Here is an 18,332-nt window from a genome sequence, read left to right as displayed (position 1 = left end):
TTAGTTTCCTGTAGTGCCATAAAACACAAGTTGCGTTAAGCTGATCCATGCAGTTGCAAGAATTGTCCTTGGAGACTGACACGAGGAACTGAAACTAGGGTTGTTTTGTGTGCCTAATTGGCTCTGCATGCCTGCTCTATTACCTCTACATCGTCTTATACAATAGACCATTCTTTCAATTGATTTATCAGCTGTGAATTAATTGAATAGTTTTGCACTCCATTTCGTAGGCTTTATAAAGTTTGGCTACTATATTATAGGCTTCGATGGTAGTCCGTAGTTTATGTGTTACTACCTGAGTGCATAGTGTTGTACACTGTACACTGCAGAAAAGAAAAAGACTGTCTGACAAAAGAAAAGGGTTTTATAGTTAACCAAATTCTTCAATTTCCCAGACTCAAGCATGGCCAGTGTAAGTATAACAACAGCATGTGGTCTACCGTCACCAATAAACCTCGGTGCCCTCATGACCGGGGGCCCCTGTTCACTCGGCCGACCCCCACCCCTCCCCGGGGTAGGCACATGGACAGTACTTATAGAGTAATGTACGACGGTGGTCGGTATTGGATGTTAGACTCAGAGTTTCCGACCTACAATGTTAGATATTCGATTTTATGTTCCATTTAATGATTCAATGCTTTGGTCTATATGTTAAAGGACCTTAAACGCCGAAATTACTTCTTCGTGACGCATATAACTTAAACGGGTTGCAGTAACAAAGACCCCTCCATTGAATATCAGCAACTAACTTTGACCTTCACCGCGCACTACAATGACATATATTTGTATACAAATACAGTCTTTCTATAGTTACCTATATGACACTGTTTGATATTGTTTATCCTTTTTAAAGAGCGGTACCCCAGAGTGTAGGCTTCTGGCCCGTGGAAGTCGTTAATGGTGTGTCGAAGGGAGCGCGGCTTGGGGGTAGGGGGTAGGAGGTAGGAGGGGGTGCCTGAACTATAAAGAGTTCGTTTCTGATAAGAGAATGATTCGAAAACGGCAAAATGGAAGTAGAAGGTGTGCCTAGATTGTTTACGGCCCCGACCCCACTGTGGACCGCAGCTTTGGGTGAATCTATTTCCGAGAAGAGTAATTTTTTTTATCAGTATTCCACACGTCATTAGTGACAGTAATATAATGATCAGTTTGTTTAAAACGGCCAAATGTAGGCCCGTGCACATGCCAGGTCATATGCTTAAAATCCGACCCTTATTTGAGTGTGCAACTATGGAATAACGGCAATATCCACTCTGGAGCAGTAGAGACACTAACTTTATTGATCACTTTATCCCCCTACCCCCCCCCCCACCCCCTATAAAGCAAAAACGAGAGAAGTTAGGTAATGCTAACACAGGTCGACATATATCAATTATGAAACTAGTCATATTTAAACATGTTTTGTTTGCTGTGAAAAACCGTACCTTTATTTACGATTATTTTATTGGCAGGGACAAATGTTTTTTCGATATTTCTAAGTTTCAAAATATTAAAACATTCTGGATTCGTGCCCCATTCTTTATTCTGATGTCGGGAACAGCAAAAAGAAAGGGCGGCCAGTCTAGTTTATAATGGTATCCATAATGAATATGTTTATAATACTAAAATTCCAACAACAAAAAGTCCCGACAGAAGTATATATTTATTTTGATCTATTCGTCACTTTTCTCTAATATGTAAATAGTAAATCTCATTTTGCAAATGTTAATGCATGGCTCGGTTCAGTTTCTAGAGGCCATAAAGACACGTTTTGATGGAAAAAATGTCGGTTAAACCAAGATGCTGTCAGGAATAATAAACACATTACGGGACATAACTGCATAATATATTGTCAATGCCATGCCTAGCTTTGATTTGTATGGGCACTTTCTAAAACATGATAAGGAATAAAAATGTACTTAAACCGTGAAATAGGAAATTGAAATAGAAAAACAGGAAATTAGACTGTTAAATTGGGAGATAATAAATTGAGCGGTATAAATAACCAAGTGAATCAAGCATCCAAAATACATAATACTAGTTCCAATATATCATAATATGTACATTAAAAGTCACTTTAAATGTCAAGTTATCTTCATACTTCCTGTTTTCACTGCAGATACGCCGCGCCTACCGGCTAACCGGTTCGCTTCTGGGCAGTGACGCACTAAGCGGCCGGGTGGGGGGGGGGGTGATTGGTCCACCCGGGTAACATTCAGGGGGTGCCATATACCACATTTTGATCATATAAAAGATAGCACTATTTTGCATCTAAGCCATATACACACAAAAAAAAAGAAGGGGAGGGGGAGAAGGCCCTTCAAATTAGTAAACAGACAACACCATTCCCTGGTGATGCGTAATAATCGTTTCGACATCAACTATGATGAAGAACAAAAAAGTGCATTTTAATTCAGAGGACATCAGCTGACTTCAATAACTTGGTTAAATTTATGCATTTATCGAACATTTATTTTTAAACAATGAACAAACTACATATATGTGTTTATCACTTCACATGTTTCAGTAATGTAATTGATGTTGTAATGTAAGGAAATATAAATCTAAGCTGGATTTCAGACACAGTTACATTCAAATAATGGTTAACATTTCCTGTGTTCTCATAGGCGTGGTTTTATCTATAAGAAAGGTTCTTATAATGTAGTCAACAGACCCTAGAAACAAAGCCAAAATTTACACTTTATCGCAACAAAAAAGCACCTTTTGAAATTAGCAAACCTTTTTGTCGAACAGAAAGTGAAGGCACGTCATACGGTGTATGTATTGGTTATCAAAACTATAATTGTTGACATTTGAAATAAAACCAAAACTCAACGACAACACACACTGTTGTGAACGTCTAAATTACATCAATGCACATGCGCATAATATGCCATAAATATATATTTACATAAGACATCAATTTTTTATTAGATAAACAGAAGATAAATAGAGTCAATTCTAATATCTATCTACATTGATATGCGATGACAAAACATATAAAATCATTTGCAAAAAACATCGAGTGATATTTTTCTTAGTCGATTGCGTTGACAAGGACACCGAGTTTACGAATCATTTCAAGCGAAAAGGCCAAGCATACTTTCATTGTAGACCGTAAGGTAAGATTTTATTTATATTTCGTAAACAATAATACTATAGTGCTTATCAAAGAAGGAAAAGTGAGTCAGTGGTAATCATACTTTTTATATTTATTGAAAATGAATAAATGACTATAATTATAACTATATAATTACTCTTGTCACCAAGGTGTAAGCTTAATTTGTTTAAACCAAACCAAACAAACTATACGTAAATTTAAGGTTTAAGTTATTAATAAATATTAGTTTTTGCCCGAATGACTTTAGATTGCTTAATTACCTCTCATATATTGACTGTTGATCTATCGTAGTTTATCTACCTTGAATTCAATATTGACTATAATTATAATTACATAATAACTCTTGTCACCAAACCAAACAAAATATACGTGAATTTAAGGTTTAAGTTATTAATAAATATTAATTTTTGCTCGAATGACTTCAGATTGCTTAATTACCTCTCATATATTAACTGTTGATTTATAGTAGTTTATATACCTTGAATTTTAAATTTTTACAAAGTAAACATAACAATAAAAAGATCAAAGAGGATTGTATGTTTTTTAAATATTTACTTCCAACTTCAAGAAATAAGGAATATGCTGCATCTCTCCTAAGGTATAATATCAAAGACAAGAGTCGAATAATTTATCACAGAATTGAAGTTAGTATAAGCCACACCTTAAAAAGTAAAGTTCTTCAAAATGAGTCTTAACCTGTCAAACATAGAACTGCTCCAATCCAATGTTCACGGCGAGGACTGTTCTATAACATCGTCAACTCTATTTTTACATTTTCGTTTGAAGCCCAGAACTCGTCCGGGTTTTCTGTGATGACAGGATATTTTCTTGTTAAGCCTCCAAGATATACGGAGCGAGGGCAGGGGGGGGGGGGAACTGACAGAATATATAAACCATATTTTACCACATTTCACTCCACAATGTTTATCTAAAATCCCCAACCTCATTTCCCCCGGTTGCAACGAATTGCGAACCCCACAATATGTACCCATATACAGGGTCAATTTGTCATAAAATAACAACAAAATTCGTGGTTTTCATTTTCACCCACGTTAATCGTTAATTTAGCCTGTTGCCTATAAAAGGGGACAAAATGGACACCGTGATGTGTCATTCAGTGTAAGAGTTCGTCCATAATGTCTGTCATGTCCTCTGTGAATGTACAATCACATTCAAAACACATATTCCCAATCACCATGCTACAGGAAATCTTTATAAATTAATCTGTTTAGTCTCGTATCTGATATATCTTCAATTCAACTCTGTAATATAAAATCCTCAGAATATGCTCTTATTTTTTTATTCGCCCAACCTGTCTACACCCCTCAAGCACTTTAAATACATATAACAGAATCTTCGTAAAACCTCTTAATGCTGCTCAATATGATCGGTGTCATAGTTCAATAACTTCATTCTAAATATCACGGTCAGAATTCACGATGGAGTAAACAAATGTTCGCTATAATTTTTTTTTTGTGGAAACAAAACAAGACTTGCTCCAGTAGATTCAATGGCGACCATGATCCATATGAGATTGGGTACTACACTCACTCCACCAACACCAACCTTCCCTACCCTTACCCCTACCCACACCACCCCACCCATACCCTTTCGTGCCGAAGATTGAGTAACTTTGAGATAAGTGTGCATGAGGCGGGTGGCTTTTATAAATTGATATTTTTCGATGTTCTTCTTTATATATTAAAACTGATACTAATATCATTCACTATGATCAGAACTTTCATTTCAAATAATGAAGAAAAAAATAGTTTTCTTTTTTGTGCTAGTTAGGCTAATAGTTATTATAATCTGAAATTACTACCATGTGAAAGGGATGTAGACGACGAAATATTTGGAAAACATAAACACGACTATATATTTACTTCCGTTCATTTAAGTTCAACTTCAATTGGTAACCTATGATTCGATGAATTGCAGTGGCGTTTTTTTTTCTCCTTTAATACTTGGTATGTTTTGTTTTTAGTTAGTCTTTTAGTCATTCCTGTTTGATTTTCTGTGGCTTTGTCGTTTTCAGGTATCTTGTTTTGTACCCACATTTTAAGTACAGTGCGGGGGAGGTAAATCAAGCAATAACGAGTGCAGCGTGTCATATTAAATGTCGCGTGTCATATAAAGGCCTATCTACGCATTTGTCAGTTTGACTTAGGTCTTGGAAAAAAAAATACCACGCTACCTTTTGTGTGTCTATTTCTACTTGGTGATTTCATAAAATTTGATTCAAGCTAACAGGTTAGCGTGATAGATCCACTAAAACAGCAATTAACAACCGTATAGATTGAATCAGAAATGATAGTTAAAATATAGCAAAGTTCTCCGCAAATCGGTAAAATAAACCTTACAATGAAAAACGTTTTTGGAGGTTAACTAGAACGATTGTAGTTGTTTTTTTTTTCCACACAGTCACGCAGTATTGTTAAGAGACAAACTCATTCACCAGAATCATTTCTCTGATGTTCAAAGTTGACGTCAAACTGTAAGGCGTGGGAAGATGCAAATGGTGTTTGCAAACCATCTTAATAGTCGATGAATGCCTTTTAAATTAAAACCACAAACATTAATTGAGATCTAACTTAATTGATCTTTACTCTGCAGTGAACTCATAATTTTGGTTATACTTATCATAACAAAATGACAAAAGCTGCCATTTTTGTTGTTGTGGAAATTGTCGTAATTTCAAGGAAGTAAAGTGAGAACATGAGGAATACATGAAACGACAAATTGATAATTTGTCCATCCGGCATTTTTTGGTTAATCAAAGCAGCCAACTAATTAATCTAGCCCTGGTGTGGAGGACATCCCTAGTTGCAAAAAAAAAAACAATAACTCGAGCAGAAAATATCTCCCGCTACACCCCATATTGAAGAAAGGTGGCAACTCTCCCCTCTTCCCGTTCGTATGCATATATAGATAGATATGTATAGCTTATATTGATATGAAATTGGTTGGGAATTTAAGCGTAATGAATGCTTTGGTAACGCTATGAGGTGCCGTTTATGACAAAAGTATAAACTATAACCTATATATATTGGAGTATAAACTATAGTCTACTTATATGGAGTATAAAATATATATTGGGATATATTCTATAACATATATATATATATCTGAGTATAATCCAAATATATATATAGTTTCATAACCTATATATTGGATTATAATTTTGTCATAAACGGCACCTCATATAACGCCATCGATAACAATAAGTAAAGACTATCGCGTTTATGGTCCATAAAGGAACTCACATAACCAAGAGAATACCCTGTATATATTCATAAACAAATATGATTATAGAAATTTTCTCATTTTCCTTCGTTTTAGATTCGAGAGGAATGCGACAAATCATTTTAGGATGTGCATTATTGCACTTGATAATGATGGCTAGTACGAAAGGACTAATTCCTTCGTGGAATGACTCTGCCCATATCAAGGATGAGCAATTCAGCTATATTTCGAATATGCTAAGCATAGACTCAAAGCGACTGAACCCGGAAGGTTTAAGTACTAAATACTTACACTCAAGACTGGAACCCATTCGAACTATAAACAAAGTGAGTATATGTTATTTTTTTTTAAATTGTTTTTTTTTTCTTCTTAGTCATTATATGCATATAATACAGAAATTCACAATTTTTGGATATGCATATATCGTTGACTGTAAATTAATGGATAAATTTACTCACAAAATCGATATGTTCATGGTAGACCGTTAAAACCAACTGCATATAGCTGCCCAATTTGTATTTCTATAACACCTGTATTTGTTATTTTATTTTTGTTGAGAAATGATCCTTTAAAATGCTGAGATTCAAAGATGGAAATCACGGGACTATATATTCTAAATACACAGACCGTTGGTTAAAGGTCTGATCCTTCCTCAGATACAAGACAAGCTTCAATGGGAAAATATACGACAAAGCATGTCAACTTTAAATATCGTTATCTCGAAACGGTATTGAAATACAAGTTGCACCATGATGCTGATAACATGCTCCTCTTTCACCAGACAAACCTAACTTGTTGAAAGGAAGCAGGGACGTAGCCAGGGGGGGCAGGGGGAGCGGCCGCCCCCCTTTCAGTGTGGATATTTTTTTTTTTTAAACTGTCGTTTTCTTAGCATGGCATTTTGTCAGTGCTCTTTTGATCTTGAATACTCGCCAGCTTCGTTAACTCGATTATAATCGTAGTATAACATTCACGCCTACTGATTCAACTACTAACTTAGTTTGGCAGATGCAATTAGCTAAATTTAGCTTATAGCCAATTACAAGCCTACAGTTGGCCACTGCGTAATAAAATACATATTGCCTACCTAACCGCACTCTATGGAATGTCACGAACTGTATGCACAACAACGTCGACAACGTTCGTTCAATGAGTCGTCCTAAGTTGTTGCACGAAAACAGCATGTTATAAGCTAGCAATCGTAGGTGATTCGCACTTCCTATAAATAATTATTACATTGCTAATACACTGCGATAACGATATTTGTTTTTAGGCCACTGCATATCTGGCTGTATTACAAAATATGAAAGTTTATATTGTCCATCAGTTAAGTTCGTCAAATGTATTAAAGTCCAGACATTGGACAATAAACAAGAATCATCCTACTGGAAAACTTGTAAAAGAGCACTATGTTTGTCTTTCTGATATATTATGTAAAAAAACATGTAAAAGAATTTAAACAGGAAACAAAATCTGCTGATAATGATATCATATGATCAGGGCGTAGCCAGTATGTAGCACGATAGTTTCATTCAACACTCTACCCGCCGAAAAAAACTATAGGATCCGATCTTGTCAGTTTTTTAACATGTAGTTAAGAACCCGTTTACGCAGATAATATTTCAGTTGAGAAAACACTTGAGAAATTTGCATCAGATGGCAATCGTCGGATAGCTCTCGCCTTCTCTTATTAGGCTAACTTAAACATTTACTAGCTACAGTTGTATCAAAGACATTTCTGGACTATCTTTGTATCTACAAGTATCAGAAGTTGCAAAGTAAGACTACTCTGTACATGTACCTTCAAGGGCGGCGGAACCGGGGGGCACAGGGGGCGAGTGCCCCCCCCCCACTTTTCCTCAGGTTAAAAATGTGCACTTTTTCTACATAAAACTTGTACTCTTGATCACCTTATTAGGTCAGCGATATTTCAGTAAGAGATCTAATCCTAATTTAGAACAATCAGGGCGTAGCCACTATGTAGCACTGTAGGCCCGGGCCAACACTTTTCTTGGCCAAGTTATCTTTTTTATTAAAACACCCATAATTCAAATCCATAAGCTTGCTGGACGAGTTTAAGAGTCTAGACAGGAAAAACTATTGAAATGAACGTAGCAAGATTATGGCTAAATTAGGTGACCTATTCTTCTGTCATCTAGGCTGTCATTCATATCGCGTGCCGTTTCATTCAATACTCTACCCACCGAAAAAGACTAGGATACGATCTTGGCAGTTTTTTAACATCTACTTAAGAACCAGTTTACGCAGATAAAATTTCAGTTGAGAACATTCCACAGTCAAATAAGCCTATCGTTGATTAACAGAGGTTTATATGTATAGAGCTGCAGCACTTTGTTGCCTGTTGTTGTCACGATCGGCGTTCCAAGTTCCAAAACAGCGTTTTCGATAAACATTTACTAGCTACAGTTGTATCAAAGACAATTACTGGCTATGGTTGTATCAAAGACATTTCTGGCCTATTTTTGTATCTACAAGTATCAGAAGTTGAAAAGTAACACTACTAAGACGGGGGGGGGGGGGGGCGTTGATAGAGTAATGTGTATACGCAAATAAGATAATACAATAAGATTTATAAAGGGTACTAAATATCAGGCTGCATCAGTCCAATCGAATTTCTGCAAAGTGCCCTTTGACGTCGGTGCCCCCCCCCCCCCCCAGATTAAAAGTGCTTCCGCCGCCCTTGTGTACCTTGCTAATTTTAATATATTATGTATTATTGAATTACGTACTCATTTAACTCGTTTGTTTTTTGGGTTTAAAAGTGATATTGAATGACGTGTCTCAAGTTAGCAAGAGGCCAGGGAACCAGAATGAACATTCGGGAAGGGCCGTTTCCGGCCATCTGGGGGATTTGTAAAACCAAAAATTTCTTGTACGCTCCGCGCCAACCAATGGTGGCGCTCCGCTCAGATAGTCGTGCCTACAACTTTGAAAATCCATATCAATCGCAAAAAGTGCTCCCCCCCCCTTTCAAATTCCTGGCTACGTCGCTGAAAGGAAGAGGGGATGATAAAAGACTGTCTTCTATCGGTTAAGGGGTTAATATGTAAAGGAAGTATCACACTGCATATTCATATATTTAAATTTTAAGGGGTGTGCGTTAATGCCACTAATCAGTACGTTTTGTTGAACAATATTACCATAACAGTCTCTCATGTCAGAACTGAATTGTGCTCACAATGATTAAAACAAACGTTATGGCTATTATCGGTAATTTCTCTAGGATTCGGTTCAATTGATTTATTCCCAGTAAATCCTCCGAACAGGTCAAAGAAACTCCAATATACTGTGAAATAAACACAGACATCTAATTACATACCAAACAAAGGCTTCAAACAAGAAAATTAAAGTTATTTCTAAAAGGAAAATAAAGAAGAAAACAGATAAAAAGAAAACGACCTAATATTTTACTTTCATGAAAGACCAAAGTATTGGCATTTTCTTCGTATTTGTATAGTAAAAACATATCTTTTATGTAAAGAGTATTATGGTACCTATATAGTAGGCTCATATTTAAATCCCCCCCCCCCTTCCCCAAGCTAAGGTTCATATTCCGTACCCTCTGTCCGAACGCCGAACGCTATCGACGACTAGTTCCATCCCGTAACATTTTCAGTAATGCCATGATCGATCTAAAAGAAGAATAGATACGATACCTTAACCGCTAAATGTATCCACAACAGTGCATGCATGATAATTAAGGTCATGTCTGGTTCAGTTTAAGGAGAGTACTTCGCAAATTTGTTTGCAATAAATCAGTTATTTTCGATTCTTTTTACCAAGTTATAATGAGATTGGAATGATATGAAATCCCTTATGTTGTCCTATATTTTATTTCCGTCTTACAAGGGTACTGCAAACGTGTACTTGAAAGAACCTCCTGTACCTAGTTATGAAGAAGCGATGTCCGAAATACTGGAGTCTGAAAGTAACCATAAACTTAGTCGTCGTGAGATCAGACGAAACTTAGATCAATACAAAACAAAAGAAAATTGGATACTAGAAGATAATCCCGCTGGTCGCTTATCAGTAGTCCTTTTGTTAAGTCGCAAGTTGATTACTCAGGAGAGAAGATCGGAATACTCTCCGTTTACCTCTGTTCAAAAGCATCCACATCCTCATCAAGGATCACTATCGAGAGACAAACCCAGATCGTTAAAAGCTGTGGTTGCTGATGGAATGGAGGCACCTCTCTGGAACGTTGGGTTTCCTATATTCAGAAGAGGCGGTGGTGGAACTCCGCAACCACCCGTGAGTAAAATGTTTCCCCTTGCATATATATTTCTTGATAAAATGGAACAAGGAGATTGAGTGGTGGAGATGTGCTAGGCGGGAGGGGGGGGATATTTCCTTCATATGGGAAACGATAAAATGCTCATCCACTCTCACCCTCCCAACCCCCTCATTCCCCCTCTCGCCGCTCCGCAGCGGTGTCGTGGCAGTCAATTGCAATTGATATATCATGTAACTTATTTATTTCTTCTCTCTTATATTTGTTTGTAACCCCCCCCCCCACTCCCTTTCTTCATCCGCCTTAGTCGGCTAGTAAAGTCGCAAAGGTTAAAAATTATGATCATAACATTTAGCTGAAATTTGCTTACTAAAAAATTAAAGCAGCCCACTGGAGGCTTTATCCCTAAAAATGGTTTTAAGATAACGAGGAAGAATATTTCAAATCAGTTAATATATAGCTATTAGTTGTAAACTATAGGACAGAGGCCGAAAAATCCTGTCTACAAGTGTGACCATTCGTGGCCACTTGCGGACTTTCTGGCATATTTTAGGCAACATACGAATGAACCAAGTTTCTGTGTCCTACGACAGTTAATACCTTTGAAGAAAAGTCACCCAGGAAAGAACCTGGTCACTAAAGCCAAACTACCGAACGACTGATCCGCTCTCAACCCCAGTCCCCTTTGCATCGGGACTGTGACTGTGTGATCATCGTCGGGTGTGCATCACCATTCCCCTCGAAAGGAAACATATACTACACATGATCTTAGCCAAAAGGCCGAGAAGCGATCCTACGACAATTAATTGCTCATTTGACTTACACACGGTATTCGCCGTATCCCGAGGTTCCCAAGCGCACCGATAAAAAAATTTCTTTCTGACATATTGACATACAATTCCTTATACTCAAAATTATCATCGTTGATTATTGGAACCATCATGCCCTTTTGGGATTTTGAGCTACTTCCTTCTCTAAAATATATTCATGTACCAGGCCTCTTTGCCGCGTAATTTTCCTATTTCACCAGCGAATTTCTTTCAAAACGCTTAAAATCACCCTCAACTTCAGTCCTCTTAAATTGTACAACATCAGTCCAAACACACGCAATACATATACGTAGATGCTTATATAGGATTAATACACTAACACATGTCTGTATAGCATAGATTTTTCTAAAATAGCCTAGACCTAATGAATGCATAATTACAAAGAACTGGCATTTCGTCAATCCATCTTCTTCTTCCAATGGTTCATTGACACCACCTATCAACTACCACTGTTGATATGTGTTAGGCTATACGCTAGCCCTATAATTCCTACGGTAACTTATAAAGCTTTCATCATGCTTCAATGCTCTTTAGTGCTACAAAACTTGAAAAAGTTTTATGATATCTCACTCGCACACTGTTAAATGTTAAACTCTCAATTGCTAAGAGTGAAATTTCACTCTTTGAGACGGTCTAGAATGATCGATCTTTGCCAAGTCACTCTGATCATAAAGAGCGAATTCTCATCAACTTCGCTCTAAATCGAGTGAATAATTCACTCTATAAGCGCGAAGTTAGATTAACTCTCAAACCACTCATGTAAAGACTGACTTCCTTTCTTTCTTTATTTTTTTTTTGTCGGATGATTAGGGACTGTCCTTATAACTCAAGTATATACCTTGAATAACCCAGAATGATGCCGGCAATCTGTCTAGCCAAAAAAAAAAAAAAAAAAATGTGATGTGATGTGATTTGAGAAATATCTATAAATATTGATATAAGCCTATATCGTATTGAAAATGACTGTCTGTTTGAGACTGTTTCTTATAATAAATGTGTAACAATTATTCCTTTTTGCCTAATTTCAGGCGCTAATCGAGGTTCAAATTTCGACACCTGACGGACAATCATATTACACTGTGTCACCGGCTCCCTTTTATAATATGAACTATCTAATTGGTGATTTGATGTCTGTGGTGAGTAAACATAATTAATTATTACATGTACACGGAAGTATTGCAAAATATTTCATAAAGGTATGATACACCCCTAACGTTTTATCCTATACAGGCTGTTGCATATACTTTTCATTTCATCTTGCGTTGGTGTAGCTGGGAATTGGTTCTTTGGCTATGCTGTCCAGCTTCCAGCTTCATTGAAGTAAAGAAGAACGAATTTACTATAAGGACAAACAGATCGTGTCAAACCGACATATTTTGCTCGTAGGGACCTATGCGAAACTTTTACGTGAAAATGCATGTGCGAATTTGCATACGAATGCCATGCTTGAACACCCTGTCGTTGGGACATTTGTTTCACATGCTCTACGTTCATGTCGCTCTTCAAAGAATTCGTACTACAAGTAGCTATTGATATTAATATTCCGTTTCTATCAAATAAAGGTTAGGAACTGTTTAATATCGTCATTAAATTTCGTTAAATCATGTTATGAGAGTGGCAATATACAGTGTTCTCAACTGCAAGTTTGTAAATCCACGAATTCTGAGATAAGGACTGTCCGGTAACTTTTCTGGTGGTGGCACATTTCATTCGGGGACGGGTGGGGGCACCTACATGCATGAGAGAGCGTGGTGGCTAATTGGCTAAGGCGTCGGACTCGTGATCCAAGGATTGGTGGTTCGATTCCTGCCTAGCTCATTACGTTGTGTCCTTGGGCAAGTTCTTTTTCTCAATTGCCTCTCTCTACCCAGGGGTTAAATGGGTACCTGTGAGGTAACTTGTCATTGGGCGCAGTATATAACTGCTGTCGACTGGAGGGATTGTCTCTGGGACAGGTTATCATTGACCAGGGGTAATATAACGTCTTTAAGCGCGTTGAGACCTATCGCTAGTATAAAGCGCTATATAAAATCAAATATTATTATTATTACTGGCCAGGTCAACTCCGTGATGTGCTTTAAAAAATGAAATTGCATATTCATATCTTGGTGTGGTTTGGGGACCTGGGTCTGAGTTTAAACGGCAAATGTTTGTTTGTTCAAGTGTCGTTATTAGCTGGTTAACCAATGAACCCAAGAGCTAATGATTTTAAAATTATTACAGAATAACTTGACTGTGAAGACTCCTATACCTTAAAATAGGTACATGTTTTTATGTCGTTTGTTTATACAAAAGAACAACTCTTTAGACATACGTACCGACTGGACTAAGCTATACAGGTGTCGTATACCACGAGTATAGCCGTTCCATTGACTTTGACACACTAAATTCGTCACTTGAGTCAAGGCCCGCTAAATAGGTAGACGTTTTGAACTGGCATAGGCCTATCACAGGGAGAAAAACAATGCTTGTGACTGAATATATGCCAAAACAAACGCCCATTACATTATGTAATTTTAGGTGTTTTGGTAACCGTTAACCACCCTTTCAAGAGGATGTAGATTAAAGTAATTGTGATGTGGTACCCATATGTATATAACGTCACAATTGCTGCCATTGACTTACACACTAAACTCGCCACTCCCAAGGCCGCTATAGAGCATAGATAGAAGTTTTCAACTGACATGTCCTACCCACCATATGATAGCACATGCATGGGTTCAATTTTTGCCACCATGACCGTTTAGATTGGGAGCTAGACAGGCGCGGCGGAACGGAAAAATTATTGGGGGGGCTAATGTGTGGATACTATCTAAGCGGAGCGCCACCAACGGTTGGCGCGGAGCGTACAAGAAAATTTTGGTTTTTTTTCAAACCCCCAGATGGCCGGAAACGGCACTTCCCGAGTGTTTTATGCTGCCAATACCTAGCCCTAAAATATGGGTCTCAAGCCTGCAATTTCTCAGATTCCGTAAAAGTCTGTAAAAACATTGTAATTTGTATATTCGATGGTGTTTAAGAGAGTAGCTATAACTCGTAGTGTACCCGCAAAGACGTTTTTGAGTGTAGTAAGGGCAGTTGCGGAGCTAGGGGGTTTTGGTCAGGGGGGTGCAAGAATGGTCTGTAGGGGCGCTTTCGACACTATCTAAGGGGAGCGCCACCACAGGTTGGCGCGGAGCGTACAGAAAATTTTCGAGTAAAGATACTCCCTAGATTGCAGGAAATGACCCTTTCCGGGCCTTGCTTATTTGCAGATAAACGGAGAATAAATAGGTGTCGTCGCCATTTCGTCGGAAAATTACACCAACAGAATATGACAAATGTCAATAGGTATATGAGAGCGCAATAAAATAGTCAATAATCGCGAATAAGTAAACAAGTAGTGAAAAGCTGAAAAGGGCGCCAGCAGTCCATTTGAGTTCGTCAGGGGGGGGGGGGCATCCGCCCCCTGACTGTATATATGGACGCTCCGCCACTAAGTAAGGGGATGTTGGAGAACTGGCTGAAATGAGGCAAGTCATTGACCTAAGACGAAGTTGTGTTACGCTTACCGGTACTCACACTCACTGCTTCCACTTTTCACGGGGCGTGAAGACGCCATTGGGGTGACAATGTGGTCAATAGCCAGGGGACGGGCCGAGGGTCCCCAGCAATTACTAAAATTATTACACCTATGTAGTATACGTGTGCATCGGACAGATCGACAAGTATGCATTGAAAAATGGGCAGATGCACGTTTCGGAACCTTGGTAAATATTGGGGGGGCTTATCATGCATTTGCCCCCTCAACTTTTTCATTGGGGGGGCTGAGCCCCCCCAAGCCCCCCCGGTTCCGCCGCCACTGGAGCTAGAAGTCAAAGGTGGGCATAGTGCTTCCCAACCCACCGGCAGCTCTCGCTGCGCAATCTTCTTGTTTTCACACAGGATTTCCTTTAAAAAATGGCTTAAATCACCTTCAATCCTCCAGATTTTTAGACCATCAGTAGATTAGTTCATCTTCTTAAACGTCCAAGCATTAACAAGAATGACGATGACTCAATAAATGCCAAACAATCACTGCAGTCGGTTAACCTTTCAGGCGGACGTACACTCACCTATACTTGTGGTACGGTACCGTATAATTATCATACAATTATCATTTTAACACGGGTTGAAGCCACACCGGGAATATTCAAGGCACGCCATTTAAGTGTAACTTCAATATTTTAACCGGCCTTATATCAAAGCTTCTCAAAACCATCAAAGAGGGGCCTTCAGCTCTATCTTTGATAGGTGTTTGAAAAAACAGTCGGGCTTTAGGGTAATCGAGAATGTAAAGAAACATTATTGTTACCACCACAATCACATCGGGAAAACACAAATAAGTCAACGTGCATACACACCCACACACACACACACGCACCCACACGCATGACAAACAAGTCGTTGCATTCAATTGTGTGGTAGTGCAAATTTGTATTGAAATAATATTTGGTATCGATTTGTAAAGCCCAAATTAAGCAGATATGCAGTTCGTTCTGCTATATGATTCTCATTGACGACAACAGAAGTTGAGTTTTGGAGACCGCTGTCAGAACCGTTTTCAATTCACAATGCCTCATTATAGTTCGATAAAGGTCTATGGTGACAAAGGGTCTATTGGGTGGGTTTAGTTCCTCTTCCGTTTGCTAAAAAATGCATACTGACTTTGTTGTGTATATTACTATGCAGAGAATATGTAACAACACATTTCGACGGTGTGTTGTATCACGCGTGGTAGATGCTGTAGCCACTTGATTTGGTTCAGAGGCAAACGACTGTTTTTGTAAGGAATCCAGGGATAATTTCTTTTTGTGACATTGTTCTCGTGGACGTGTATGGTATATATATATATGTTATCCACTTTCGTCGAGTTTCATCGATTGTTCAAACTAAAATACGCATTTGTTTAAAAAAAAAAAAAAAATCGGATAAAACTTTGCTGTGAAACCAGATCACGGGATAAAAATCCTTTGGATGAAAACATCATGAAGATTCTGGAATTATCTGCAATCATCTTTTCTGTTATGACTTTGTCGACGTTTCAAGTTTTCGCAGAACCGACGATTTCTACTCGACTTTTGCAAAGTCAGAACAATTCAATAACTTTGGTCTGTGAAACTGATTCGCCTCTTAAACCAGAGATCTTACTTTCACTGGGTGATAAGATAGTTGCACACGTCGATGGGATCGGTGATGTCCTATTCCCTGATAGCACACAAGAAAGTTGTTATGGTCTGCCGGACGTAACTACATTTGAGGTTAATGGACTTCACGTAGGCATATCCTTTCCCCGGTTACTTGTCAATGAACAAGGATTAACCTGTACATCGATTATTTCTTCTTCAGAGTTTCGGTTTCAGACAAATATTGAGAGTCTTGTGCCGGTAGTTGCAACAGGGATACACCCTACAAAAGATTTGGGTATAAACGTCAATCCAGGCTACGTTATATTCTCTCAAGACACCTACAATCGGTCAGGAATCCAATTTCTATGTACCAGTAATTTTGAATCTTCGGACACACAAGCATTCCGTTGGTCAATGGAGTCTAAGAAAACGGGTCAGGAATTATTTGATGATGATCTGACAATTCTCATCGAAAGACAGATATCGATTCAAGTGAACACGTCATCAAAACAATCGATTCTTACGATTGAAGGACTCGATTTCCCTTCAGTCCCTGACGATTTTATCGTCACCTGTTCATCTCGATTAAATGAGGGCACTACACGTGTTTCGGCATCATCGACTATTAGGATCAACAGCTCAGACGACAGTAATGACAAAGTTGTCGTGATCCTGTGTCTGGCGGTCTCTACTGCACTGTTGTTGATTCTATCTATTATTACCTGTGGTATCCTATGCTGTGTCTGTAAGAAATCGGGGAAGAAACCTAGAGATGAGAATGACCGCGGCGGTGGCAACAAAGATTCACCCGGTCGTACCCCTGTGGCATCGAGACACGTCCCAGATGTAACGCAAACTCAGTCACCAGACGTGCCAATGGACCATTCAACATCAGTTCACTACGTAAATGGTCGCATCGGCGGTATTAGACGATAAAGCAGATATCTAAGAAAGAAAAATATTCCGCACTGTTAGTTGAAAACTCCATTTGAATATCTTGTCCTAACTCGAGATACAGTTGATTGCATGTATTTTGTCTAGCTACGGCCCTGACTTTTCCAGGGAGTTGATCACAGTACGGTGTTTATGTGATGTCCCCCTAAAACAGCTTGACCTATCCTTTTAGAAATTTTCTTGTTGATTTATCCTTAAAATGTGATACTATTTAGAATCTCTACTTAACTGTTATAATGTTCTCTGTAACTAAAATTTACTCAAAACGCAACTTTTTCGTAGAAATATGATCTCTTTAGCGGTGAAATGGTGAATTCAATATTTTATACAGAAAAAGAAGAAGCATTTTGGAGGGGGAGGGGAGGGGAGGGGGAGGGGAATGAGTGGAGGGGAGGGGAGCTGAGCTGAGGAATGTCATTTGTCAGCCGTGGGAACCACATTGCGTTGGGAGATGTTTTCAAAATTCAAATGTTTTTATAAGCATGTGTAGGCGTAATTTGGAGTCTGTAAGAGACATCAGAATACAACATTTGACGTCTGACCTAGTGTTGTTTTATGTGGGAGGATCCCCCAAATCAATCGGTGGAAGTTTCGAATTTTGAATCTCCCCACCTCCACTTTTGAATATTGTGTACATCACTGTATCTTCTTTATACATACATATTAAGCCAGCCATATCTAAATTTGTAGTGATTTTTGTAAAGTTAGTGTACCAAAATGAAGACACCATTTCGAGATATCTCATGAGTAATATATTTGATCCGAATCTCAACATTTCCTCGCCAATTAAGCTACTTTTTAGTTTT

The 18,332-nt window shown here is 38.3% G+C and overlaps 1 protein-coding gene across 2 annotated transcripts in view; it reads left to right on the top strand.

Annotated features, from left to right (window-relative positions):
* The first annotated feature begins 6,292 nt into the window (after positions 1 to 6,292).
* The window catches only part of LOC139975752 (uncharacterized), a 76,893-nt gene continuing 64,853 nt past the window's right edge, over positions 6,293 to 18,332 (top strand). For both annotated transcript variants that reach the window (XM_071983886.1, XM_071983887.1), the window contains exons 1-3: positions 6,293 to 6,669; positions 10,214 to 10,615; positions 12,454 to 12,561. In XM_071983886.1, the coding sequence (XP_071839987.1) occupies positions 6,403 to 6,669; positions 10,214 to 10,615; positions 12,454 to 12,561 (777 nt within the window). In that variant the 5' untranslated portion in view covers positions 6,293 to 6,402. The remainder of the gene's footprint in view (positions 6,670 to 10,213; positions 10,616 to 12,453; positions 12,562 to 18,332) is intronic.

This window comes from Apostichopus japonicus, chromosome 11, assembly GCF_037975245.1.
Source record: "Apostichopus japonicus isolate 1M-3 chromosome 11, ASM3797524v1, whole genome shotgun sequence".
Classification (NCBI taxonomy): Eukaryota; Metazoa; Echinodermata; class Holothuroidea; order Aspidochirotida; family Stichopodidae; genus Apostichopus; species Apostichopus japonicus.
This window is presented reverse-complemented; position numbering and strand designations above follow the sequence as displayed.